Here is a 25,512-nt window from a genome sequence, read left to right as displayed (position 1 = left end):
GCTTTTGTGAAACATCTGCTTTTTGTCTCTTCTGAAATAGCTGCCAGGACCCTTGCTCAGGGTGCCATCTGGCTGGCATGCACGCCTCTGTGCTCCTTCCTTCACATCCCAGAGTTGTGTTCCGCTCTCAAGCGTTTGCATAACTGCAGCACGTCCCTGTGCTGCCAGTGCCATTATGTTGTACAGGGCAAGTGTCATTCATAGTTTGATTCCCCTCGTATGCAGTTTAAATATTTCTAACACTTCAGACTGTGATTCCCTCCCTCCTCCTTTTAAATGCAGCAGCAGATGCAACACCGGAGCTCTGAATGAGCCTTTTGTCCATGGTGGCTCATGAGTCTTGCTGATCCGTGGCATGACTCTGGCATGTGGCAGAGTGAAATCCCTGGGGGTCAGCAACCGAACCCACTGACATTTAAGTACTTCTTCATTTCTACATTCGCTCCTTACTAGGATAAGCAAATTGGGCTCAACGTTTGGTTTCATTTGCTGCTTGGCAGTGGTAAGATTTACTCTGTGGCTGTGCAATTTAGCAGATGTTGTAAGTTTATCCTCTACTGGTCACGTTTTCCTAGCCATAACTTAAAAGCGGGAGGGGACAGCCATTCCTGAAGGATATGCTACATACGAAGGGCACTAAGCTTACTAGATAGAAAGCCTCCAGGCTGCATGCAGTGGTGCAGGAGTGCACCAAAGACCATTGGCAGTTCTACTTTGCCTCCATCAATCTGTCGGATTAACCCTATGTACATAAGAAATATGACTGCAGGAAGGTTTTGTAACACTTGATTTTTCTCTGTGAGGGAAGGATCTTTTGGGGATTCCTTCCTGTTGCAAAACGAAATCTGAAGAGAACACTTTGAAAAATCTGTGTTCGAATTAGCTTCATCTCCCCTGCAGTGGGATTCGGAGCTGATGCCTCAGCCATAGCCGTGGGCCATGCTCTGCCATGGTGCTGGGGGAGCTCTGAAATCCCTGCGTGCTGGGGATGATGCACTTTGGTTATCGGTGGATGAACTATTGATGAGAGACTTGAGAGAAGCTGTTCAGGCTGCATGAAGAGCAGAGTAACCACTTGGGGGTGCCAGCCCTGCGGTTTCCAACAACTTAAAAGCTTTCTTGGAGCAGCTCCAGAGATTACTCTGGGAACGAGTCCAGGCAAGTAGAGAGAATATCCTGTGCTGCCCTGACTTTGAGGGATCCCTTGCGTGTCCTTTAATATGGATGCTATTTTTCGGTGCACGGTAGCACACTTCACTTCCTTGTGTTTCACTGGCTTATGTTTGTACCAGCTTGGGAGGAAGGTTTGGAAGATACTTTTAGCAGCCAAAGAAAAACACTGGCTCTCAGGAAGTGCAGAGTGAATGGTAGGTCCCACCACTCGCCTATCTAAGCCTGAGCTGTCACTCTCTGAAGCCGGCTGCTGTCATTAAGCCTCTCCTACACCAACCTCTCTTCCTTCTGCTGAAAGCTGTATTCACATTCACATGCTGATGCTCTGTTGCTGCGGGGATTGCCTTTGTTTATTCCCCCTCCTGCTGTAGAGCCTTGTAAAAAAGAGGTTCGTGCAGCTGGGGCAGTTATTAATTTTCATTGTCGCCTCCAACCCCCACATCCACCTCCTAAACAGTCCTTGAGATTGTAGGGGACAAATTCTGATGGGAGTCGCAGTGAGAGATGCGGGGCTGGCCTTTGGGCATGTTGGCTCCATGGTGCGGAGCCTGGTGTTTGGACGTGCTTGCCCGCCCGGAGCAGGTCATTTCTACTGCGCATGTCTCCAGTCTGCAGTAAGTTTTGCCACATGCATTTGGATGTTTTCCCTTAGCCGTGTGTCCCTGGCATTCCCATCCTTCACTTGCTCTTCTGCCTTGCAGGCATCGGAGCAGACATGTCACAGGCTCAGCTCCAATCCCTTGGAGAAGGCTGTGCTTCATGTTCACGTGGATGGAGTGTGCTGGCCTCCAGACTCGCTACGATGCTTATGATTTTACAGGCTTAGAAGTAGCAGGGAGCTGGTCAGGAAAGTCTTTTAAAAACAAAAATCCAAACATTCCTACAATACTTTATAACAAAATGTATTTGTTACAGATTTTTTTTCTTTTCTTTTTTTTTTTTTAGTTAACTTTGGAATTTTGGGTTTTTTTACTTTGCATTTTGCATTTTACCAGCTTGTCAGTAGCAGCTCCCTGGGATCTCTGCTTTTGATGGCGTAACATGAAGGCAGCACGCTATCTGTAACAGCACTGTTGAAATAGTGAAAAAAAGCAAAGCATGACCAAAACTAACAATTCCGAACCTGGCATTCCTGCTGTGGGCAGTGGGCTGTAACCGGGACACTGCTGAAGAGTTGTAAAGCAAAATACATGCTGAAATTTCCTTTGAAATGGGAATTTGGAGCCCATGCCAGCTCTACTGCGGGCTCTGGCGCTCGGTGTGAGCGTTACACAAGCCAGACCTTGGGAAGCCTGTGAGTCTCTTTCGGATGGTCAGTTTGTGTCACGGTGGAGCTGCTTTCCACCTCCAAGGTGGAAACCTGCTCAAATGATGGCATGGGCATTGCTGTGCTGGTGTGCAGAGTAGTGGCATGGGAGGTCTGCAAGCCTGGGGGATTTCTAGGAAGACCAAGAATAAAATGTAGCAGATTTTGACTGGGAGGAGGAGGAAGGGTTTTGATATGGTTATAGAAACTGGACCCTGCACCTCTTCCGTTTTTCTTGATCCATCAAGAAGGCACAGGCTTAAAAACACCTTTGACTTAAGATAAGCATTGGCAACAGTGTTAGAGGGAGAAAGGAGAGATCGCTGCAGAGAGGCAAGCCCCAGCATGACAGTCCTCTCTGGCTGGTGAGCGTATGTTTGGGTTTTTTCCTGTAAATGTGCTTTTTAGTCAATGCTTCTCTAGGAGAGCCTACAAGAGCCAGCAGCGATGGGATCTGCTGTGATCCCCATCTTCAGTTTACAAATGTGTTATGAGCACGTGTGGTCTTTACTGCCCTCCCTGAGGGAGGAGGCTGGTGTGTCCCCTGTGTCGCCGCTGCCCTCCCCTTCCTTCCTGGGGGCTGAACAGAAGGGTTTTGCCCTGCACAGCTAGCTTTGAAACCCAGTGAAAGACCCAGATGATTACGTTTCATCCGCACAGGCTCTCGGGAGGGCAAAGCCATTGCAAGAAAAGGCACACGATAAATTCAGATGGGCTGTGGGGCCTGGGGCTTGTTCCCATCTCTGCTTCAGCCTGGAAGAAAGTCAGGCAAGGTCAGGGCTGAAGCACACTTGATTCCTGCCCTGGGCTTCGCGAGTTCATTCACCGCATTCCTGGAGCGAGTGTGAGTAACATAAATTCAGCATCTTTCTGCAGACAGCTTCCTCCCCTCCCGCCTGCAAGGGGACTCTCCACCTGGACCCAGTGCTCTGCAGGATGCTGGCAGCGTCACAGCAAGTAGATTTACAGGTCCTGGCTGGAGGGTTTCAGCCAGGTCGCGCTTGTTTGGAGATTTTTCTATCCGAGCGGTTCCAGCAGGGGTGGGTTTGTTCCCCGCTGCCTGCGTCTTGGCTGCCCCCATGCAGGACATACGAGAGGGCAGCGTGCGGACGTGGAGCTGGGCCGGGTGTGTTTGCACGCGTGTTTCCCTGCATCCTGGGAAAATGCTTGTAATGTCTAATAGGGACTGGGGGCAAATGCATCCTAATGGCTGGGTCTTCCTCCTTGTGCTGCCGAAGGAGACGATGGTGCTGTACGGGAATGTGGGAACATCGCAGCGCCTGCGTGGCACTGGGTTACCTGTGTCCAGCCCTGTCCCTGCCCCAGGAGCTCACCAACAGCTGTGCCCTGGAGGTGGTGTGCACCTGGGGCACAGACAATGAAAACTGGGCAGCTGCTGTGCACACTTGCCCTGCCGCCACGCCGGCCCCCAACACTGCGTTGCACCATGGCTGGCCTGACCTCTGGCCACAGGGTGTGCGGGAGGGCCCGCAGGATGGGGAGAGCTTAATGACAAACTGCCCCGTGGTGCCTCACACGGCCAGGAGCTGAACTTTGCCACTGAAGCCCGGCTCTGAGCACAGCCCATCCCCTGGGACACCCTTTCCTTCCCCTGGAAAAGCCAAGGGAGAGCCATTGGTGCCAGCCGCCCCCATGCCTGGCCGCCCTCTGCACGGCCTCCCTGCTGCAGCCAGGGCTGGCTGCAGCCCTGCCACGGCACCCAGCTCCACCGGGGCTTTGAGAGCCGTGCTCGCCTCTCTCCAGCTGCTTTACTGCCTTTTTTTGGTTAGAGCGCTGCTTTTCAGGCACCTGCATCCCGCCTTGCGGAAGCGTCACGCCTGCTTGATGGAGGTTCGTGTGCTCCAAACCAAGTATCTGCATCCTCGGTGTCTGCGTGCAGCCTGCTGGGATGCTGACTGGCCATGGGTGGGCTGGCAGCTACAGCCCCTTGGGAAGGGGATGCAGGGATAATGGGGATATCCATTCCTGCTTGCAAGGACAAGTGGGATGTCTGTAAACCTGTTTATTGCAGGCATGACAGTGCTATCTGCCCTGCCCGATAATGGTGGAGGCTCAGATGCCTTTTAAAGGAGAGAAGCAACAAGTGGATAGTTGGAGCTCCTGATAGCAGGCGCCGTGGCCAGGCGGTGATGTGCTGAGCCCTGGCCAGTGGCATGTGCTGCCTGACGAGACCCAGCTCCTGCCAGCCCCTCAGCACGCTCTCGCTCCCATCCTCCATCTTCCTGTCTCTTGCTAATCCTTCCTAAGCCCTTGGGCTCCCCTTTCCAAGGCATGTGCTATCTCATGGCCACCCTTCGGCAGCGAGGCTGGGTACCTGGCATGTGTGGGCTGTGTCCCCACTGCGTGCGGCTGTGTCCCCTTCCCAGACAGCCCAGGGCTCCTTGTGTTGGGGAGCCAGTTTCCCCCACTGCAGGCAGGGTGCTGCCCTGCTCGCCCTCCTGCAACAGCCCAACTTTGGGCAGCTGCAGGGACGAGGGGTGGCCGGATCCAGATCCAGGCTGGCAGGCACTGCACATCCAGGAGGGTGGTGCAGAAAAAATAAAATAAAAAATAAATGTTTTGCCTGGTTTTGTGAAAGTCTCCTCTGTTGCATCACTGAGCACCCACCGGGAGCTGCTCCCAGGCCACGGATGGGAGCCCGACCCGTTTTGCATGAAGCTCCTGCCAAAGGGCGAGCACTGAGGCAAAGCGCAGGCAGAGCTGGGGCAGGCAGCAGTCAGCAGCCATCGCTTGCCACAGCCCGCAGCAGCAGCTGGCTGCTCTGCCATTTGTCACTGTGAGCACCTGGCCATAGGCTGCATCTGGGGACAGGGGAGCTTTAGGGGTGACAGGAGGATCCGGTGTGTCACCCTGGGGGGACCCTAACACGGGGGATGGAGGAGGCCGAGCACTTGGGTGCACACAATGCGCTAGCTGAGGGTCTGCGGGCCGTGCATGGATGACTGTCCTCTGGGCGAACCCAGCCAGCAGTGGGTTTTTTTCCTTAACCTTTTTTTATTGGTTATTTTCCTCCCAGTCTCTTCTTGCCCTGTAACAAATCCAACTAATCCTAGGTGCCAGAAAACGTGAGAGACACAGAGGCGAGCAGAGGAAGGCTTTCCAGCCCCGGCGCTCTGTACTAGCGGCTGTCTTGGTGCATGAGTTTTTGTGGTATTTGCATCTGAAGGAAGAAGAAAGAACCGAGGGGAGTCAGCACAGGGAGGGGGAGAGGTGAGCCAAAGGAGAGGCAGCCTGGGGAAAGTTATTCCTTATTTATTCCTTACTTTCCCTTAATCTCCCTGCAAAGCTCTCTGGTTGACCTGCCCTAGGATGAGATCCCAAACAGCCTCATGCCTTTTGAAGGCTCCCGGTGGAGGCGATCCCTGCTTCACGTCCAGGGCTGGCCTGGCATGGTCAGCAACCCCCGCTCCCCCCCATCTCACAGCCCCCCTTGGGCCCGGGGGCAGTTGCTGCTGCCCAGGGCATGGCCACGTGTGCTGGCACCAGCTTTAGGATCTGGGCTTACTTTGGTCTCAGTTCTACCTGGAAAGGGGGATGCTGGAGGGACATGGCTCCTGCTCTGCTCTGTGCAGCATCCCTGTGGGAAGGGGCTGAGTTACAAAGCCCTGACCGCATGGTCCCCAATTTATCAGGGAGGGGGATGCTGGGCTGCCAGGTGCTCCATGGAGGAAAGCCCCCCCCACCCCCCGTGCCCCCACACCCCCTAAGTGGGTAATTACAGGCACAGCCAGATCAGCAAAGATCAAACATCAGTGCCCTGCGATGCGATGTGTGCTGGGCCAGGGGAGCCAGCTGGCCACAGCGGCTCAGGAAACCCCGAGGCTGCGTGGGGCCAGGCATCATTGGAGGAAAATGGGTCACCCACCGCTGCGGGGGTGAAGGCCGGGGGGGACGGTCCCCTTGGTGAGGACACCCCCAGGCGCTGCTGTGGAGTGCATCACCCCCCCGGAAACCTCCCCTGGCTGCTGAAAAAGCAGCTTTGGCACCAGCTGCCAGGGAAACCCCGGCTCAGCCCTCAGGCGGGGATGGAGCCCCCAAATTTCTGATGTAAAATGTATCATTTGCCGAAGATGACAACAGGGTGACAGCACCCCAGGCCAGTCCCCAGCCTGCTCCTCCTGGCCTTGGTGTGATGGCAGATGTGTCCCCAGCCTGGGCATTAATGCAGCTGCCACAACAGGGCCAGGGGTGTCCCCTGTGTGCCACAGTGCCACTGCATGCATCCTGCGTCCCCACCAGCGGCAGGCTGTCCCACAGGTGCGCTCCCGTGCCTGGCACGGGGAGTGCTGGCCCCAGAGAAGCTGTGCCATTCCCGCTTGCTCAGCCATTGCCACTCGAGTCACCCATCCCGCTGTCCCCGTAGCCCCAGGACAGCCCTGCCCTTGGTGTGGGAGCATGCCGAGCCTAAGCCAAGGCAGATTAAGACACGACCAGCTAAAGCCACTTTGCTCCTGAACGAGCATATCCGCTTGGGATTTAGCGCATTTGCAGGCAGGGATTCACACCTTTAGGTGAGTTGTCTTAATTCCCCCCAGCCTCTATGTGGTGGAGGGAAGCCTGGCTGGGTGCCGGTTCTGCAGCACGGCCAGGCTCAGGGTTTCACCCGTGGCTGCCCCACACATGCTGTCAGGTGGGTGCAGCCTCCCTCCTCCTCCTCCTGCCTCCCCAGCGCCCAGGGCTGGGACACCAGCTGAGATTTGCCATGGATCTGGAGTATTGAGGCAGCAGACCCTTTTTGGGATGTCCCTCGCAGCGCAGGAGAGGAGCGCGGGGACGATGCTGCTGGTGCCGTGCTGGCACCTGCCTGCTGCCACGGGGTGCCTTAGGGCAGCAGACACACCGGGTGTGCAGAGGGACCCACGCAAGCGCCTGTGGGGCTGTGCCGGCGGAGGCAGCTGGCCTCCCGGAAACCAACAGCTCCACAAATCCCCGCTGCTGCCTCGCCCCGCTGGCTGCCGGCGCCGGGGGTGGCTGCCGGCCGCGGCCTGGGTGCGCCGGCTCCATCCCGAGGCAGGCAGGGCTCGGCCACCCCTCCCCGGGGCCGTGCGGGGCCGGGGCGTCCCGGGCCGCCGCCACCACCTGCCCCGGCATGGGGACCCCGCAGGCCACAAAGCCCCGCATTGTCGTGACAGCAGCTGGGCGCGGAGTGACGGGCACGCCTGGGTCCCTCCGGCCCGGCGGGGTGCGCGGCCGACGGAGAAACCCGCTGGCAGGCATCCCCGTCCTGCCCGGCCCCGCGCACCGGGCTCACCCCGTCCCACCCCGGAGCCCTGGGTCCCCTTCCCAGGGCTGTCCCTGCGCCCGGGGCCGGGCGGGCGCTTGGCAGCCGCTCCAGCTGCCGGCAGAGAAAGGAGGAATTAGATGACAATGGCGGCGGAGCAGAGCCAGGCTGCCGGCTGATGAATAATGCAACGGCTTCACTTTCGGGAGCGGCAGATTTCCTGTTTACCAACACCCGGCCCGAGCCTGCGGCGTGGCCGTGAAGGGGTGCAGCCCCCGGAGCACCCCAGCCGAGGGCCCTGCCGCCCCGCTCGCCTCCCCCGAATGCCCCCCTCCCCTGCACCCGCTGCCCGCAGCAGCCCCGCGGTGCAGGACCCGGCCGCCCGGGCACAGAGGGGCTTCCCCTGGTGCAGGGGGGTTTGCACCCCGCCACGGGGCACGCTTTAGAGGGGGCGAAGCCGGCACTGCCGCCCCGGCGCTGCTTCACGGCTCCCCGAGCATCCCTTCGCAGCGGCAGCAGCCAGAGGGATTTTTGACATGGGCGTTTCCATGGCAACGGAGCAAAATGGCGCCGGGAGCCAGGGGGCTGCTGGGCGCTGTGGCGAGGCAGCCCGCGCCGCCGGAGCGGGGTTATGGCGGGGAATGGCTGGGGGTGCCTGCAGATGGGATGGGAGATGCCCGAGCCCCTCTGCTGGGGCTGGCCCCAGGACCGGCACCCTCAACTCGTGCCCCGGGGCCATGGCGTGCCTGTGATGGGCAGCGCTGCCCCGTGATGCCGTGCCGTGCCGTGCCGTGCCGTGCTAGCAAGGCCGCCAGGAGACGTGCCTCCCGCCCTCCCCTCGCCAGCCTGCCGTCACCGCTATCTCTGCTCCCCCAGGGCCTCTCGCCCTCGTCCCCCCGCCAAGGTCTCCCGTATCAGGCCTGTCGTCCCAGCTACCTAATCTGGGTTTCTCAGTTACCCCATCCGGAAAAAATGTGTCTAAGAATACCCGGTGCAGGCACGGCGCTTCCCGGGGCGGGGGGCTGCTGCCCACCCCCTCTGCGCCTGCTGCCAGCCCCTGCGCCCTCCGCCCCACCCGGGCACCCTCCCACCAAGCCAGCTCCTGCACAGCCCTGGCTGTGAGAGCCCCGGCGCCGGGGCCCGGCTCTCTGAGGGCGGCCGCTGTCAGGATGCAGCTGGTGGTCTCTCGGCCAGTGCATTTGGTGCCGGGCTTCCTCAGGCACCAACCTGCCACCCTGAAGGACCACAGCAACCGGCTGCACACCCCTCTGCGGCCACACAGTCCCTCTCTTCCACCAGCCTAACCGTGCAGGGCTGTGTGTGTGCACCGAGAGTTTGAAAGCACCCCCCCGGTGTTCCCCTGTCCCTAAAAGAGGGGACTAAGTGTCCCTCAGCTGTCCCTAAAGGAGGGGGCAAGAGGGCCCCTGTGCTTGCTCCATTTCTCGCACGGGCTCTGGGGCTGGGGGTTGTGGCGATGGGGCCTGCTGGTCCCGCAGGTGGGTGCCAGCCCGCAGGGATGCAGGACTCACCCAGGGACAGGCAAGGTGGCACGGCTGCTCGGGCGTGCACTGGAGGGGACCGGGCACAGAGCTGGTAAATACCCACAAGTCACGTTGCTTAGTTGCAACCTTTTACATTTTTTTTCCCAGGAAAGAGGACTCGTCAGCCCTTGCAGCTTTGGGCTGTCGGAGATGGGGAGCAGCTGGGAGGTTTGCCCCGGGCGGGTTTGCAGGGCACCGTGCACCTGCCGCGCTCGGGACCGCGCCGTGCCGAGCCGTACCGAGCCGTGCCGAGCCGGGCAGACGCTCCGCGGGCAGCCCCGCCCCGGCCCCCCCCGGGCGGCGGCGGGGCCAGTGGGCGGGGGCCGGGCGGAGCGGGGCGCACGGCGCGGCGCGGCTCGGTACGGCTCGGCGCGGCTCCGCTCCGCTCTCCCGCCATGGCATCCAAGTGCCCCAAGTGCGACAAGACCGTGTACTTCGGTGAGCGCGTCCCCGGGGCCCGGCCCCGCATCCCCCTCCCCGAGCCGCGGCGCATCCCCGGGACCCCCGCCCTGTCCCCGGTCCCCCCTCCCGGAGCCGGCGCTCTTCCCTGCCTCCCCCTTCCCCAAGCCCCGGTGCGTCGCCGGGTCCTCTTCTCCTTCCCGGCGCCGGGGTGTGTCCCCGGGTCCGCCGTCCCCAAGCCCGGCGCGTCCCCGGGTCCCCGCTCGGCCGCGGCTCCCCAGCGGGGCACCCCCAGACCTGCCCGGCAGCAGCTGCTTCTCCCCCGGGCCCCCCTCGCAGCGGCCGCGGCCCCTCTGCTCTTCCCCCCCCACCCTGGACCCCCATCCCCGGGCTGTGCTGGGGGATGCTGCCGGCTGGCCCTGGGGCGGGGGACACGGGGGGCGTGGGTGGCAGGGGGGTCCCGGGCACCCGCCCCTGCTCCCTTGGGCTGAGCAGGTGAAGCAGGGGGTGAGGAGCCGTGGTTGGGGTGTGTGCCTGCAGCCTGTTTTGGTGCTGGAGGGGGGCTCGTGTCCCCATGTACCCACTGGCTTGGGTCATAGGGGAACCCAGCCCATCTGACATGGACGGGGTGCTGGGCAGGGGGCTCCCGTGAGCCGGGGGGCCTCTTAGTGCAGAGGAGCAGGCAGTGGCAGGTGCAAACAAAACCTTCTCCCAGCCAATTTTTTCCCATTCCCTGCAAATCTCGCTCCAGGTGTGCTGTTCACCCCTCCCCATCTCGCCTCTCACCCAGCCCTCTGTGGGCTGTTCCCGAGTGGGTGAGCTAATGAATGGTTTGGGGTTTCTACGGGACTTTTTCAAAGACAGCGTCTGGGCTCAGAAGTCCATCTCGGCATGCCCGGACCGGGTTTGGGCAGCGGCGAGTCCCTGCAGGTCTCCGAGGGCCCTGCTTGGGATTGTGGCTGGTCGGGATCTCTGGGAACCGGGGCTGGGGTGTCTCCCGTCGGGCATCCCGGGGTGAGTGCCGCCACCCAGGTTGCAGAAAATGCCGGGGGTGAAGGTGGGAGCAAGGGCTCATCCCCTGCCTTCGTGCCTCACCGCAGCTCCCCGAGCAGCCTGCCCCAGCCCTCTTCCCCCTGTGCGGCGGTGCCCAGCCAGGAGCCTCCCGGGGCTGACCTGACCCCCCTGGCCCCGGGGCGGGTATCCTCGGGGCTGCACTGCAGTCTCAGGGTGGCTCTGGGGACGGATCCAGCCCGAGCTGCCTCCTGGGACGTGCTGGCCATGGGGTCCAGCTGGCCTGGCCTGGCAGTGCCTGCCTGCATCCCTCCCTGCCCGTCTCCCTCTGGTGCTCCAGGGTCTGGCCCCTGCTGCCTCAGCATGTTTGTTTGGTGGAGAAATACCAAAGGGTCCTGATGGTGCCTGAGCGTTTGAGGCATTGGTGCTTTCATTCCTTTCCAGCCATCTCCAAGTAAACATAGAGAAATAGGAATTTGCTGTCTTCCTCCTTTAAATAAACCTATTTGTGTGGGGGTGGGAAGGGCTCGGCCCCTTGGATGTCTTTCCTTGTGTGAATCTTTTCCTTTTTAAGCAGAAAATAGCGTGTCCGTCTAGCCAGCTGGGCACTGGCCCGGGGTCAGAGTCTCTCCTCTCGCTCCAGGCATGAGCCTGCCCTGCGCGGGGGGGCTGGAGCCGGGCTCAGGGACCCCCGCCTCACGGCCGGAGGAGGCCAGGCTGTGCCAGGAGGTGAAGTGCCAGCCCCCAGCAGCGCCCGTGCTCTTTCTCTCTCCACATGTGCTGGGGGCCTTGTGGGTCTCTTGGGGATGTGGTCGGGGGGGGAACAGTGCTGTACCCCATGCCCTCAGCTGCGTGCCGGCTCTCTCTCCCCGGGTGGGTTTCTGTAGGTGTAGTGGTTCGTGTCCAGGTCTCTGCTGCTCCTTGGCTTCCCCATTCCTGCCCCGCTGGGAGATGCCTTGCCCTGCAGGCAAGGAGGAGGCAGGTGCCCGGCAGCGCGGGAGCGGCAGCTCCCATCACACGCCTCCCCGCAGGGACCGCGCGGCCCCCGCTGCCCCTAAGAGAGACTGGGGGGTGAGTTGAAACGGGAGCGAGCCAAAAACTTCTCTGTGCTTGGAGCCGAGATAGGCTGGAGCGTGTCCTTGCTGACGCCTTCAGCTTTTCCTTGAGGAACCACCCAGGCTCCGGCAGAATAAACCTGGGTCCGTTTATTTAATGCATAGGAACTGGATGCAACCTCTGATCCGTCTTTCCAGGACACGGCTCCTGGGGTTTCCTCCCGATGGACCGTGTGGTTCAGTGGGAAGGCGATGGGAGCGCTACGCCTGGGGTTTGGTAACGCTTGTGAATTCCTCGGCTGGTCTGAAGCTTAACGGGGAGGTGATTCATAAAGCCCCGCTTGTTTGGGAGCGCTCCTCGCCTGTGCTGAATGAACACTGGCAACTATAACTTCTCAAATGCCTGGGATTGCAGCCGTGGGTCATGTGTGAGAAATGCCACCGCGTCCCGTTCCCGGCCCCGCGCAGTGCCTGAGCGGCTGACCAATGCCAACAATTGTGGGTACCAATGGAAAACTCATTTCCAGCCTGCCTGTTGCTTCATGCTCCCTGGAAAAATCCAGCGGGCTCCTCCCTGCGCAGTCAGGAGGATGTGGGCGTTTCCTGAGCTACAGAATGAGCTTTTTTCCTTTAAAAAGCACAGGGAAATATAAAAATAGTTTTCTGGCTTTTTTTCTATTTTTTTTTTAAAGCAGGCTGAGGTCTGTGACATTGTTTCCAGGAGCGGCTGGGGCTAACTTTCCTGCTTTGGGGAGGTTGGAGGGATGAAGTGAATGTTTAACCGGAGGAGCAGCACTGCCGGTGGCTGCTGGGGCCGGTTCCCATCCATCACTGGCAGGTGTCGGTGGGTTGGGATTGGGTTTGGGTTATCTCTTCTGGCAGGAAGCGCTGGAGGGGCCAGAGTCGCCTGAAGCAAAACAGCCGCACATTTCCCCAGCTCCCTTTTGCATCGCTAGCCTTAAATGAGTTTTGCAGGGTCACTGGGAGCCCTGGCCAAGCCTTTCCGCCTCCCGTCCTCTCTTCCCAGGGAACTGCGGGGGATCGTGGCGGCGGGGGGTTTCCTGTTTTCCCATTCCAAGCGCGGGGCAGGCGAAAGCCCCAGGGATGTGGCAAGCGCACGTGCAGCGGGGTCCATTGACGGGTGGCTTTTGGGGAGTTCTCTGCACGTGCTGGGGTGTCTGAGGGCCGGTGGGAGGCTGCTGTGCTGTTTGGGAAGGTGCATCCTAAAAGCACGTGGGAGTCACCCAGTAGCCCCGGGGCTTGTCCCGGCTGTGTCTGCAGCCGGAGCAGCAAAGCTGCTCCCTGGGGATGGTTTGCCGGTGGGGTGCCAGAGGGGGACTAAGGACATGGACACATCCAGCTGGGAAGCAAGGAGGGTCCAAGCCTAGCGTGCTCAAAGGGGCCCGCAGCAGATGCCTGACCCTGCTGTCACGCTGACGTCCTGAGTGTACTGGAGGAGAGGGGTGCAGCAAGACATGGGGTGCAGCGAGGTGTGGGGAGTTCTCCCTGCAGAGCACCATCCCAGTGGGTCAGCCCTGCAGAAATTCAAGCTGCAGAAGCCGCTCTGCAATTAATAAGTAACCGCTGTCCTTGGCTCCGGGCACTGGCTGTTGGGAGAGGGTGGCCTGCCAGCGGCCAGGCAGGAGAGTCTGGAGGGCTTTATTTCAATTACAGCCGTCCCTAACAAAGGAAGCGGCTCTTCAAGCGCAGCCGGCGTAGCAGTCGGCACGTCAGCGTCAGCACGGCCCCTGGCTTGCCAGCACGAAGGCTGGCTGGGCTCCTTGGGTATCTGCCTCCCCCGAGGTCTCAGGGCGGCCGCTCTCAGAGCGCGCACGGACCTTGCAGAACGGTAACTACAGACGCACCAGTTCCCTGCTCCCTGCGCAGGGCCCTGCAGGGCGTGGGATGCCTCTGTGGGAAGCTGAAGGACGGGCTCATTAGCATTAGCTTTTCCCTCAGGAAAATAGCGCGAGCTATAGAAAATTATCTGTGGGAGGGCGGGCCGGGCCGGTGTGAGGTCTCGGCCCCCTTGTTCTTGCGCACTGTGAAGCGCACGCTTTGCTGGAGCTGTTGGGGCTCCTGCACGGTGCGGTGCTGGCATCTCGTGTGCATGTTTGCGGGCAGTTGCCTGCCTTGTGTGGAGCTGGGGCTCAGGTGCTGTGGGACACAGGGATCTGCATGGATGTGCCCGCAGGGGTTGTGCCAGGGGTTTGTACAGCCAGCCTGCGGGGAGCGGTGCTGCTCCCAGGGCCGTGGGTGCCGGAGGCTTGGGGCTGGCAGGGAGCTCTCTGCAAGCTCGGCTGGTCCTGCGTGACTCCATTTGCTGTCTGGTTTGTAGAGCTCTGCAGCCACGTCTCAGGTCGCAGGCAGGTCTTGGGCAGAGCTCCTCGTGTTCCCGTCCTCCCTCTCTGTCCCTGGCAGGAGCAGAGGGATGGGGAGAGGTGAGGTGACGGAACTGGAAAGGAAAGGCAAGGAAAGGCGGAGCAGGAACGCCCAAGCGAGAGGTAATGGAAAATCTGTCACTGCAATGTTGCAATCAAATACGGAGCCTGGAGCGTGTGCCGTGGTGCCAGTCGGCTGTGGAGGGGTGGTGGTGCCCATCGCTCCTGCCAGTGGGCTGGGAGGCCCTGAAGCAACCAGGGAGGTGATGGTGGGGGACAGGTCCTGGCACGAGGGTGGGGAGAGCTCTCCCACCAGCCTGCCGTGCGCTTGCCGGTGGGGAGCGCTGGTGCTGCGGCCCCCAGGGAGGTCCCGAGCATCCTTTCCTGCTGCCATCTCTGTTCACACTGTGTTGCCCACAGCCCTGGGCCAAACCCTGCTTGGAGCTGGTTGTGCCCCACGGCTGTGGGGAGCCAGCAGGGTGGGGAGGTGAGGAGCCGTGGGGCTGGAGGGGCACTTAGACTGGCTTGGCTGCTCCAGCATGTCTCCGAGACCTGCTCTCGCTCCAGGGGCCAGGAACCTGTCTCATCCTCCCAGCGCTGCCCGCCAGAGATGGTATCTCAGTGCGCAGGAGGAACACTGTTCTCTGGACCAGCGATTACCCAGGGAGGGGTTTTGCTTGTGTGCCTGCCCGTGCCCCGGCTCTCCGTGGCCGCTCTGCCCCTCGCCGTGCAGCAGGGCTAGAGGAGGGCTGCGGGCTGCCTGGATTTTTCCCGCTGGCCGGGCGTCCTGCCTGCAACGCCTCGCATGTGGGTCTGCGTCACGGCAAGAAAGCAGATCATTTCTTGGGCTCAGCCCTGGCTGAACCCAATGCCTGGCAAGAAATGCTGCTGATCCTCTCCCAGCACAGCCGCGGTCAAGCTGCCTGGCCTCAGAGCTGGAGGGATGCATCCCGTGCAGACGCTGCTTGATGAAGTACAGCAGCTCCGTGGAAAATGGAGAGGGACTTGCTGGAGGCTGCCCTGGCCCTGTGAACCAGAGCGGGAGGTTGAAGGCTCATGGCCAGGAAAGTGCCTGCAGTAGGTGAGGTTTTGTCAGCAGAGAGGCAGGGAGCGGCGGGGTGGACGGGAGCCACGCCATGCATTAGGGCTGCAGCTGGAAATCAAACAACCCTCGCTCATGCCCAAGTGGCTTGGCTACGCGGGGGCTCGGGTCCTGCGGAAGACCTCGCCTCTCTGCTCAGCTGGAAGAGAGGCCCTGGGAAGCGGGACCCCCAGCCTGGAGTATTCCTCCTTCCCCCCCCGGCTGTGCTCCCGGCGAGGCCGTACTGAGCTGGCTGTGTTGCGCACTTGGAGGGAGCCCAGCAAGTGAGCGGCTTGGGGCCGGAGGGCTTGCCTTGCCTTGCTGTGGAGGAGCTAAATATATATATACATCTTGGCCACAAAATCACAGTGCGGTGTAACTGTCGGCACCGGCTGTGTGATGGGGGAGAGGAGCTGCCTGGCCATGCCCGAGGAGGGCAGGAGGGGATGGGGTGGGGGACGTGGGAAGGCAGCGCAGACCCTTCCCAGGAGACCGGGGGGGCACCACGGCTGGTGGCACGGCACAGCCCAGCATGGCACGGGAGGAAATCCTCAAGCCATCCCTCCATCTTTTCCATCCCCCAGCCACTGCGAGGACCTGGGCTCTTGGCTTTGTTTCCAGCCATTTACCAGGCTCCTTTCCGTGCGTTCGTCTCTCTTATTCATTCCTTTGTGCCTGCGACTGCTTTGAAGTGCATCTGCTGTCAGTCTGACGGCATCCCTCTCCTCCAGGGATGCCTGTCGCTGGGTCCCTGTCCTCCCAGGGCTGCGGTAGGACGGATGGGGCACAGCCCAGCCCTTTGCAGAGACGTGGCTGCAGCTATGGTTGCTTTTGCTGAACAAGCCTCCGGCTGGAAGCAGCGCTGACGTCAGGCTGTGGAAATACCTGTGCGAGGGCCTGGAGCCGTCTCGGTGCAGCCCCCGGCACTGAGGCTGGGAGGAGGGATGCTCCCTTCCCACCCCGAAAAGATGCGCTCGCCTCTGGCCCGTGCCAGCTGCCTTGCCCAGGCATGGCGGGTAATTAAGGGATGAGCCGTGTTGTCTCTGGGGTGGGGCTGCTGCAGAGCTGCGGGGAGCAGACTGCCTCGGCAGCCCCCTCGGGCACTTTCCTGCTCCTGCCCTCTGATTTTCCCCATCTCTGGTGGTGTCCCTCATCTCGTCAGCGTGGGCTGCACCCCCTGCACGGTGCAAATCCACCCCATGGCTACATCCTGCAGCTGGCCATGAACCTGGCCATGCCTCCACCTCTCCTCCGCAGGGGCATTTCCCCGAGGGGAGAGGTTTATTATCGATGGGCACCTGGTGCCCACCCACGGCGAGGCGGGTAACCCAGGGCAGGCAAACCCCGAGTGACGCACATTTGGCAGAGGCCAAATTCCTGCAGCGAGTACCCTTAACTCTGCCCTTCCCAGGGGGTGCTGCACAGCTGGTTTAAATTTGATGGGCTTGAGGGGAGCATCTTGCCACGGGCTGAGTGTGTAGGTGCAGGATCCAGCAAGCGGGGCAGGACGCGTGTGCGCTCGGTGTGATGCTGAGAGGACACGGGTGCTGGCCTGTCCCTTCCTGGTGTGGCTCGGCGTGGCAGGGCATGGCGTTTGGTGGCGGAGGCTGGGTGTGGTGTGACGTCTAGCCAGACGAAGCCTGCGCTGGAGCCCCGTGCCGTCCCGCACTCTTGCAGTGCTGATGGTGGGGTGCCCCCCAGAGTCGGGGGGTGCAGAGCGGGGCTCCCCCCAGCAGCTGCCTGGGGCTTTCTGCCATGGCAGGAGGACATGGCCAGAGACTTCTCCTCTGGAGCTGATGCAAAGGTGGAGCAGATGTGGCTGGGTGACAGGAAATCTGGGCGCTGGTGCTTTCCCTCTGCAGTGATTTATGGGGCAGCGCAGCCACAGGCGGGACGCTGCTGCCCTGGAAATGGGCTGGGGTGGCTCCACGCTGCTTCCTCTTCTCAATGCGAACAATGCTGCCTGGAAAGCCATCCGGCTGTGCCGGCCGCGGCCCCTGGGAGCCCTTGTTTGCAGCCAGAGGATGCCTGACAAACCTCTGTGTGGCATTTCCACCCGTGGGCAAGGGGCAGCCCCCGTGGTTCCCGGGCTGTCCCCGTGCCCCAGGAGCAGGATGGTGCACCAGGCCACCTCCTGCCCCGTCCCCTGCCAGGGGCTGCAGGTGCTGGCGAAGTCCCTCATGCTCTGCATGGCTCGGGGATGCCTTGGCAGAGGGGTGCATTTGTCAGGAAGCAGCAGGGCTTTGCAGCTGTCTGAGATATTATGGAGGGGGAGACACTGGGGGGACATCTCATCTCGCGGGGGCAGGAAGGAGCTGGCGTGGGCTGTGGCCGGCTGTAATTGCAATGGCCTCCAGAAAACATCCGCCGGGAGTTTCCTCCTTTGTACCCAGGGCCGCGTCAGCGCTGGGCCGGGGCGGCGGGGGGAGCTGGGGGTGACGCAGCCGATGTGCAGCCTGGCCTGGCTGTGCATCCGCTGTGACAAAGCTGAGCGGCTCTTTGGCCCTGAGCCTCTAGCTCGGCTTTCAGCCCATCACGCTCCGTTTCCCTCCCTGGTCACCCCGGGGACGCACCCGTTCCTGCCGGGGAGGGCTGGGGGGATGCAGGGCTCCTGCAACAGCCCCAAGGCAGCGGGGTGCTGGGATCTCTGTGTCCCCCTCGCTTTTGGGGAGCGCTTGCAGGGCTGGGGGGGCTTGGGGCTGTGTGCCCTGGGGCTGGTCCTCTGCCCCCAGGGGTGGCTGAGGGCTGCAGAGGAAGGGGAGGGCAGGGTCCGGCCCCGGCCCCTTCCCCTTGCTCTGCCTGCTGCGAGGGGCTGGGGAGGCGTGAGCCCTCCTGAGTCCCCGGGCTTGGGGGCCAGCAGGGATTTGCCCTGGCAGCTTTGAGCAGGCAGGCACAGACCCCCGGCTGCGGCGGGGCATCCCTTCACCCCGCTGTCCGCCCTGCCTGGGGTTTGGTCCAACAGCCTGGACTCGTCTGTGGCATCACCGGGAGGTCGGTTTGGAGCTGCCTCCAGCTGATGCTGGTCCCCCAAGCCTGTCCTCCACGTGCTTGCCTGGGGATGCTCTTGGGGCTCTCCCCTGCAGCCCGGTGTGATGGCTTCGGTTCTGCCTCCTCGAGCTGCCCTCCTCTGCCACCGGCCATCCCGCTTTGCACCGGGGCTGATTTTTTGGGTGGTGATGGCAGTTGTTTCAGCTTATCTTGGCCCTGCGACGTGCCCCGGATGCAGCTGTTTGCCTTAGGAGGAGGGTGGCTCTTGAAGACAGGAGCTGCCCTTGGGGAGCTTTTGACCCCCATCTCGACCTGATGCAAACAGGTGACATTTGCTGAGGTCCTTGGGGGAAAAAGGGCTGGGAAACCCACCATTGCGGAGGAGGTCTTCTTGTAGAGCAGGGCTGGGCTCCGGTTGCGCTTTTATTTGCTTGTTAAATATTTTATTTGGCTCTTCTGATTTAGTTTTACGGTGGCTTTAACAGGATCATGCTGTTTTCCAGCTGTCTCCGCACATGTGTGGGGGAGAGGGAGGGCGAACGGGAATCGGCAGGGGGTATGGGGCAGCACCCGGCCCCCCAGGAGCTGGGAGGGAGGGGAGACGGCGCAAGGCCAGGGATGCAGGATGAGGACTGGCAGCCCGTGCTACCTCCCAGCCTGCTCCTGGAGACGTACAGCTTGGGGCCGGCCGGAGGAGGTGCATTCATGTAACCGGTCTCAAAGCATTTTTCTTCCCTGAATTTGCCCACTGATGCTGTGAAACTGTTTTTGGTGCTGGCAGCGAGCTGCTCCGCAGGTTCCTGGCACTCTGGGACAATGCAGAGACCATGCCCACGTACCCGTCTGCATGTCGCACCTGCTCCCGGGCTGGGGGCGAGCGGGGAGCTCCCGCATGCCCAAGAGATGGGTGTTTTCCAGGGCCAAACGTCCGTTCTTGGTGATGCTGGAGGCTGTCTGCCATCCCACCCTCCCGGCAGGCGGGTGCCCTGGGAGCAGCACCGGGGGCGGCTCCAGCCGAGAGCTGGAACCGTGGCCGAGGCTCCCTGGGGAGCGCTGGGGAGCCCGAGAGGCTGGGCGCGTGCGGGGGAAGCATGACGAAATGGGTGGGGTGGGGTGGGGTGGGCATGGTAACACCAAATATTTGAATGGGAGCAGGGTCATTCCGGGTAACGTGGCTGGTAAAAATAGACACAGGGAGTAGGAAGGCAAATGCTGCTGACTGGCACGTGGGAAAGGGCGTCTGTGCGACGGCAGAGCCGGCGCTGGGGGGGTCAGAAGCTGGGGGGCCTGTGCCCATGGCCTGAATGGCCCTGGGGGCCCAGTGGGCTGCAGCAGAGTGGTCCCTGCAGCATGGCTGATTTGCACGGCGTGCCGATGAGCAGCCCCCCTTGCGCGCAGCCTCTTGTGGTGCCTGGAGCCTCGCTCCCCCAGGGGCTTTAGCAGGTGCTGGGCAGTCGCTCACCCCTCTCTCTGTTCCCCACAGCCGAGAAGGTGTCCTCCCTGGGCAAGGACTGGCACAAGTTCTGCCTGAAGTGTGAGCGCTGCAACAAGACCCTGACTCCGGGCGGGCACGCCGAGGTAAGAGCCACTGGGGCGGACGGGGTGGGGGAGCTGTGCTGCCATGCAAGAGTGGCCTGGTGGTCTCTCCAGGGCTCTCAAGCACCCCAGGGATGGAGAGTCCCAGGAATCAGGCTGGGGCAGGTGCCCAATGCCATGCGGGTGGGCTGTCCCCGCAGCATGCAAGCCCAGGAGCCCGCACTGTGGCTTCAAATGCTGCTGCTGCTGCGACCTGTGGTGCTCGAGAGCTCTCGTGCACAGTCCTGGGCAAGCCACAGAGTGGTGCTGGCCCCACGTGTGGTGCCCCAGCTGTGCCACCCTGGTGTGGGCTCCCAGGCAGCCTGCGGCCAGGCTTGGCGTGCTCCGGCAAGCACTTGAGGCAGCTCCGTGCACCGGGCAGGCTTGTTTAGGCATCGCGCTGGCTTTGAAGGCGTGCGGGTGCCGAGAGCCTGCAGCAGAGTGTGGTTAAAACCACCAAAAACCGGGGATGCGCGGGTTGCCATGATGATGCTAGCTCAGCACTGGTGCTTTCGGTGCCCTGGTGCTTGCGCTGGCGTGCGACGCCACCGCAGATGCCCAGTGCTTGGGAGCGCGAGGGTGCCATGCCAGCCGTGGCAGGTGCTTGGGCCTGGGAGCAACTGTGTTTTTCTTGCGCGATGCCCCAGCGTGACACCCGGTGCCCTGGGTTTTGCGCAGCGCCTGTCGTGCCAGGGTGTCACCAGCTCTTTAGTGTGGTTTTAGCACGTGGCACAGCTGGGGAGCGGGCAGCGGTGGCAGGGACAGCCGTGCTGGTTGCCACCAGTCCATGGAGGAAGTGGGGCTGGTCCTGCCAGGGAGGATGGGGCTGTGTGGGTGGATCTGTGCTTCAGGCTGGGTTAAGCCCGGGGGACTTGCTGCTTCTCCATATAAGGCCAGATTCTGCTCCTGTGGGGGACGGCAGCCAAGCCCCCACCGACCATGCTGACAGCAGGATTTGGCCCTTCACTGCTTTTTCTCCCACCTTTCAAGCCAGCGTGTCCATCCGGGTTGGAAAGGTGTCGCGGGGAGACCAGCTAAACATTTACCCTCCCCTCTGGCATGGTAATGCTGCGAGCACACTGATATTTATGCCTTGAGATATTTTGCAGCTGCCTGCTGCCAGCCTGCTGCCTGCTCACTCCGCCAGCCTTGCCCCCGGCCGCTCCCAGCCCTCGCCTTCGGCACGGCACCGCTCGGGGAGGCAAGGGAAGGGATATCGCTTCTGCCTAGCTACTGCCCGGCCCGTTTTGGGCAAGGCATCCTTGCCTTGCAGCAGAGGGGGTGGAGGGCAGGAGCACGGGGCACAAAGCAGGGCTGAGATGCTGAATGGAGCCGAGCAGGCGATGGGGTGGGTTCGTGCCTGAGGACAGGGTCCCAGGGGGTTTTCCACATGGGGCGGTGTGCATGGCAGCCCTGCTGGCCCCTTGCCCCAGCCACAAATGCTCTTTCTTTTCTCTTGGACTCGGTTCCCGGGGGCCCATGAGAAACGGCTGTGGGGAGCTCTGGGGCTTATCGCCTGCTTCGTGCCTTCCTGCGATAATCGCCCCCAGCTGATAGCGGGGCCGATAGCGGCTGGGCTGGGACCTGCGCCCACGCGAGGCCTCTGATCTCAGGCCAAGGTGAGGGGGGAGGCTCGGCTTGGTGGAAGCCACGCTGCTCTGTGCGCCTAATAACAGCCCGACTGCGCATGGGATGCTTAACGGGCAAAGTGACGCCTTACTGGGTCCCGGTGGCACGCTGCCGGGTTGGGGCTTGGAGATGCCTCTCAGCTGAACTGCTGCAGGGTGCTGGTGCTCCAGCCCCGTGGTACGGCATGTGCAGAACAGCCCGAGTGTTTGATGCAGGCGAAATCCTCGAGTGTTCGGGTCGGGTTAGGCTGCTGCTGGCAGACCCGCAGGCTGGGTGCATTTTGGGGTGTAGGCATGGCCATGGTGGTCTCTGAACACTAGCAGGGATGGAAACGATCCCGAGGGAACCGTGGTCACTGCTCGGCACCCTAACACTCCCCTCTCTCCTCAGCACGATGGGAAGCCCTTCTGCCACAAGCCCTGCTACGCCACGCTGTTCGGCCCCAAAGGTATGTCTGTGCTCGCCCCATGCCTGTGTGGCCATGGCCAGGGCTGCAGGGGGGGCCAGGTCCCCTCATCCCCGCTGGCAGGAAGCTGTGGCCCTGAAAGCACCCCAGGAGCCAGGCTAGCATGGGCTGAGCATCAAGCCAGCACTTTGCAGTCCCAACCCTGCCGTCCCCTTGTGCAGAGGGAGAGGAGAGCTGCTGGAGGGAGGGAGAGATCCGTCCTGACAGCTGTTGTTTTTTTTTTTTTTTATATTTAAAAAACAAATTCCCATTCAAACAGAAGGTGGAGTCACTCTCCTATCCCAGATATGGCTGGAGAAAGCCTGGGTCAGGAGAAAGCAAGCCGGGGCCGAGGTGCAGTGGTGTCCGCAGTGGCCCTGTGGCTCAGCAGGGCTGGGGGAGGTGGGACAGGGGGCTGGGGGGAGGAGGATGGAGACCCTAAGTGCTCCCAGGCCACCACAGCCCCTCTCTGCTCCACTGCAGGGGTGAACATTGGTGGTGCCGGGTCCTACATCTATGAGAAGCCGCAGATTGAGGGGCAGACTGCTCCAGGACCCATCGAGCACCCAGTGAAGGTGGAGGAGAGGAAGGTGAATGCTGCACCTCCCAAGGGACCCAGCAAAGGTGAGGGGCAGGGCAGATGGGCAGCCTGGCCCTCTGCCGTGGCGTTCAGCCAGTCCAGAGCCATCGCGTTTGGCGATGGTGTGGGGTGCAGGGTGTGGGCGGGGGGTCCTCCGCACCCACGTGTCCTGGCTGAGATGTCCCTCCGCTTCCCACGCTCATGCCTTCTCTCCTTCCAGCCTCCAGCGTCACCACCTTCACCGGGGAGCCCAACATGTGCCCGCGCTGCGGCAAGAGAGTCTACTTTGGTAAGGTGGCGATGGGCAGCGGGTGCGTGCCCTGGGGTGGCACGGCCCCACAGTGCCAGGGCTCTGTGCAGGAGCCCTGGGGCACGCAGAGGGGCTGGGAGGGGGTTTTGGCTCAGAGATGGGGTTGGGGGCACAGAGGGATGTGCCCGAGGAGCCTGCAGGGATGGGTCCTCTTGGAGGAGCTCCTGGGTGCAGGACTTCATCTGCGTTGTGTCCCCTGCTGTCACCTCCCAGCTGAGTGGCGTGGGCTTAATAGCTGTCCTCGGCCAACCTCTGTCACCTGCGAGGCAGCAGAGGGGTGGGAGAGGTGCGGGAGGCTGGGGTGCACAGGGCTGTTTCGGGATTTTGTATGCAGAGGTGATGTCCCCACGGGGTGTGCTCCCTCTCGGCATGTGTGCAGGGGGGCTGGCGTGACCCTCCCTCCTTGTCCCCGCTCCAGCCGAGAAGGTGACTTCGCTGGGGAAGGACTGGCACCGTCCCTGCCTACGCTGCGAGCGCTGCAGCAAGACGCTGACCCCGGGGGGCCATGCCGAGGTAAGGACGTCCCAGCCCTGAGAGCCCTGGGCAGGGCGCACGGGGGATGCCGGCGGGGCATGGCTGAGCTGCGCTCGCTGGGCAGCCCCTGCCTTCGCAAGAGGGCAGGGCAGGGCTGGCGGGAGCAGCTTCTGCAGCCTGGGGGAGCGCTGGGGGTGCTGGGGTGCGGGCGTCTGCAGGGGACGAGCGGAGCGGGAGAGGTGCCCAGCCAGAGGGACGTGTTCTGGGGACTGGCCTTTCCCCAGCCCCCTGCCCTGGGTGATGTGCTTCTCTCTGCCCTGCACAGCACGATGGACAGCCGTACTGCCACAAGCCCTGCTACGGGATCCTCTTCGGGCCAAAGGGTGAGTGCCTGGGGCTGCTTGGGGTGGGGAGCCGGACCGGGGGCACGTGCCCCGCCTGGGCTGCCGCTCTCGATGCTCATGCCACCGCCCAGAGGGGATGTCTCCCTGGAGCGTGCCACCTTCCCACCCGGGTCCTCACCCTCCTGCATCTCCCCCCATGCAGGCGTCAACACCGGAGCTGTGGGAAGCTACATCTACGACAAAGACCCCGAGGCGAAGAACCAACCCTAGACGGCATCCCCCTGCCCGCCTGCCCGCTCTGTGCCCCCGTACTAACCTCCTGCTCGCGGCGGGAGCAGACCCTCGCCAGGCTGGCCACGGAGCTGTGCTCTCTCTGCTGTCTCTACTCAGGGCAGGACAGCCCTGCCCCCCGGGTTATATATCATAGTCTCTAATATAAGCTTCAGTGTTTAAAGGCAAAGGTAGAAGGTGTCTCTGACGGTTCCCAATGCGCTCTGCCCTCCCCAGCCCTCCCACCAGCCCCCCGAGCGCGGGAGGCAGTGCGGCGGATGCGGGGATGTCACCGTGTGCAGGGGACGGTGGGTGGCACCCGAGGGGCTGAGAGTGGGGGGAAGGTGGTGGCGGGAGTCCCACCACAGGAGGGTGCTCCCTGCTGCGCCCCGCACGGAGGGCGATGGAGCCGGGCAGGTGTCCCACGGCACTTAGGGAAGGGGGCTGGTGGTCAGGGCACCCAGCCCTGTTCCTCACCAGCCGCTGGGGACGTGTGGGTCCCCTGAGGGCTCTGGCCCTTCTGGCAGTGCTGCCCTTCTCCGGGCCCTTCCCAGGCTCCGTGCCCTGGCTCTTGCTCTCCCCACGCGGACCCCAGCCGCCGTTGGGGTTGCAGGGTCTGGCACCCCCCTGCATCCCCATCCTTGCACCCCCAGGGCATCCCTGTAGGTCCACCCGGGCAGGTGCCCAACCTGCTCTGCCGGCTGGTTTGGGTTGGTGGCCCCCCAGCCTGGTCCCCCATAGCAGCAGAGCCTGTGCTGGGGGGGCACCCGGCGGCCGCAGCCCTGGGGGAGCAGGGCTGCTCCCCGCCTTTGGAGGGCAGAGCGCATTGGGCTGGCGGCTCGGTGGCGGGATGCCCAGCTGCTTCTCAGAGCCAGAGGTTTCTTGTTGTTGTTGTTTATTTATAAGCAGTTGTAAATGTGCCCCTTGCTTTGGAGAATGACACGTGCCCCTGAGTCTCACCCATCCCCCCTGTGCACGCCCAGCCCTGCCGCTGCCCAGGAGGCCAGGGAGGGGGCCAGCGCCGGGGACCCGCCGGGGCGGCGAGCCCTGGGGTGCCAGCACCCTGCTCTCTCCGGGCTCCCTGCGCCGCTGCGGGGCTGACTTTTGTTATTTGCTGACAATAAAGGTTTTGAGAGATGCGTTGTGCGGCTCAGCTCTGGGCGAGGGTGGGGGAAGCTGTGTGCACCGCGCAGCATCCCTCTGGTCCTGGGACAGTGTGTGGACCCTGCTGCTACGGTCCTGCCCCAGCTGGCTCCTCCTGGGGCAAGACAGAGCAGCCTTAGCCCCAGCTGAGCCCCAGCTGCCCAGGCTGGAGCTATTCTTGGTGCCACACAAACCAAGGCCACTCCCTGGGCTGCGAGCAGGATGGGCTTGTAGGAGGCTGTGCTGGCCCTGCAGCTGGGATGGGATGGGATGGGATGGGATGGGATGGGATGGGATGGGATCCTCCCCGGCTTTGCAGGGTGGAAAACTAATGGAGGGATGTTAAGTAGCGGGTGACACTGTTCCCCCCAACCTGGGCTTGCCGAGCAGGCGCAGTGCCTGAGTGGGGCTGCCGGTGGGAAAGCTCAACCCGGCAGCAGCGGGGCAGGAATGCAGTGCAGGGGCACGGGCCAACCCCTGGGAGCTGCCATGTCCCAGCCAGATACCAGCCCCGCTGCTAGGCCTGGTTTTAGACATCCAGCTATTCCCCCTAGGAGCTTGGCGT

The 25,512-nt window shown here is 62.3% G+C and overlaps 1 protein-coding gene across 1 annotated transcript; it reads left to right on the top strand.

Annotated features, from left to right (window-relative positions):
- Nucleotides 1-9,562: 9,562 nt before the first annotated feature.
- Nucleotides 9,563-24,941, top strand: LOC140653993 (cysteine-rich protein 2). The gene is made up of 8 exons (XM_072866861.1): nucleotides 9,563-9,700; nucleotides 19,661-19,755; nucleotides 21,772-21,829; nucleotides 22,310-22,450; nucleotides 22,627-22,695; nucleotides 23,135-23,229; nucleotides 23,516-23,573; nucleotides 23,737-24,941. The coding sequence occupies exons 1-8, from the start codon at nucleotides 9,658-9,660 to the stop codon at nucleotides 23,802-23,804; spliced, it is 627 nt and encodes a 208-aa protein (XP_072722962.1). The 5' UTR covers nucleotides 9,563-9,657; the 3' UTR covers nucleotides 23,805-24,941.
- The last annotated feature ends 571 nt before the right edge of the window (nucleotides 24,942-25,512 follow it).

Source organism: Ciconia boyciana, chromosome 7 (assembly GCF_034638445.1).
Source record: "Ciconia boyciana chromosome 7, ASM3463844v1, whole genome shotgun sequence".
In the NCBI taxonomy this organism is placed as follows: Eukaryota; Metazoa; Chordata; class Aves; order Ciconiiformes; family Ciconiidae; genus Ciconia; species Ciconia boyciana.
This window is presented reverse-complemented; position numbering and strand designations above follow the sequence as displayed.

What these genes read in the sequence shown, in the direction of transcription:
- LOC140653993 (XM_072866861.1), top strand. Translation starts at nt 9,658, where the DNA reads ATGGCATCCAAGTGCCCCAAGTGCGACAAGACCGTGTACTTCG. An exon ending in CGACAAGACCGTGTACTTCG is followed by an intron (nt 9,701 to 19,660) that starts GTGAGCGCGTCC and finishes TGTTCCCCACAG; the next exon opens with CCGAGAAGGTGTCCTCCCTG. An exon ending in CACGCTGTTCGGCCCCAAAG is followed by an intron (nt 21,830 to 22,309) that starts GTATGTCTGTGC and finishes GCTCCACTGCAG; the next exon opens with GGGTGAACATTGGTGGTGCC.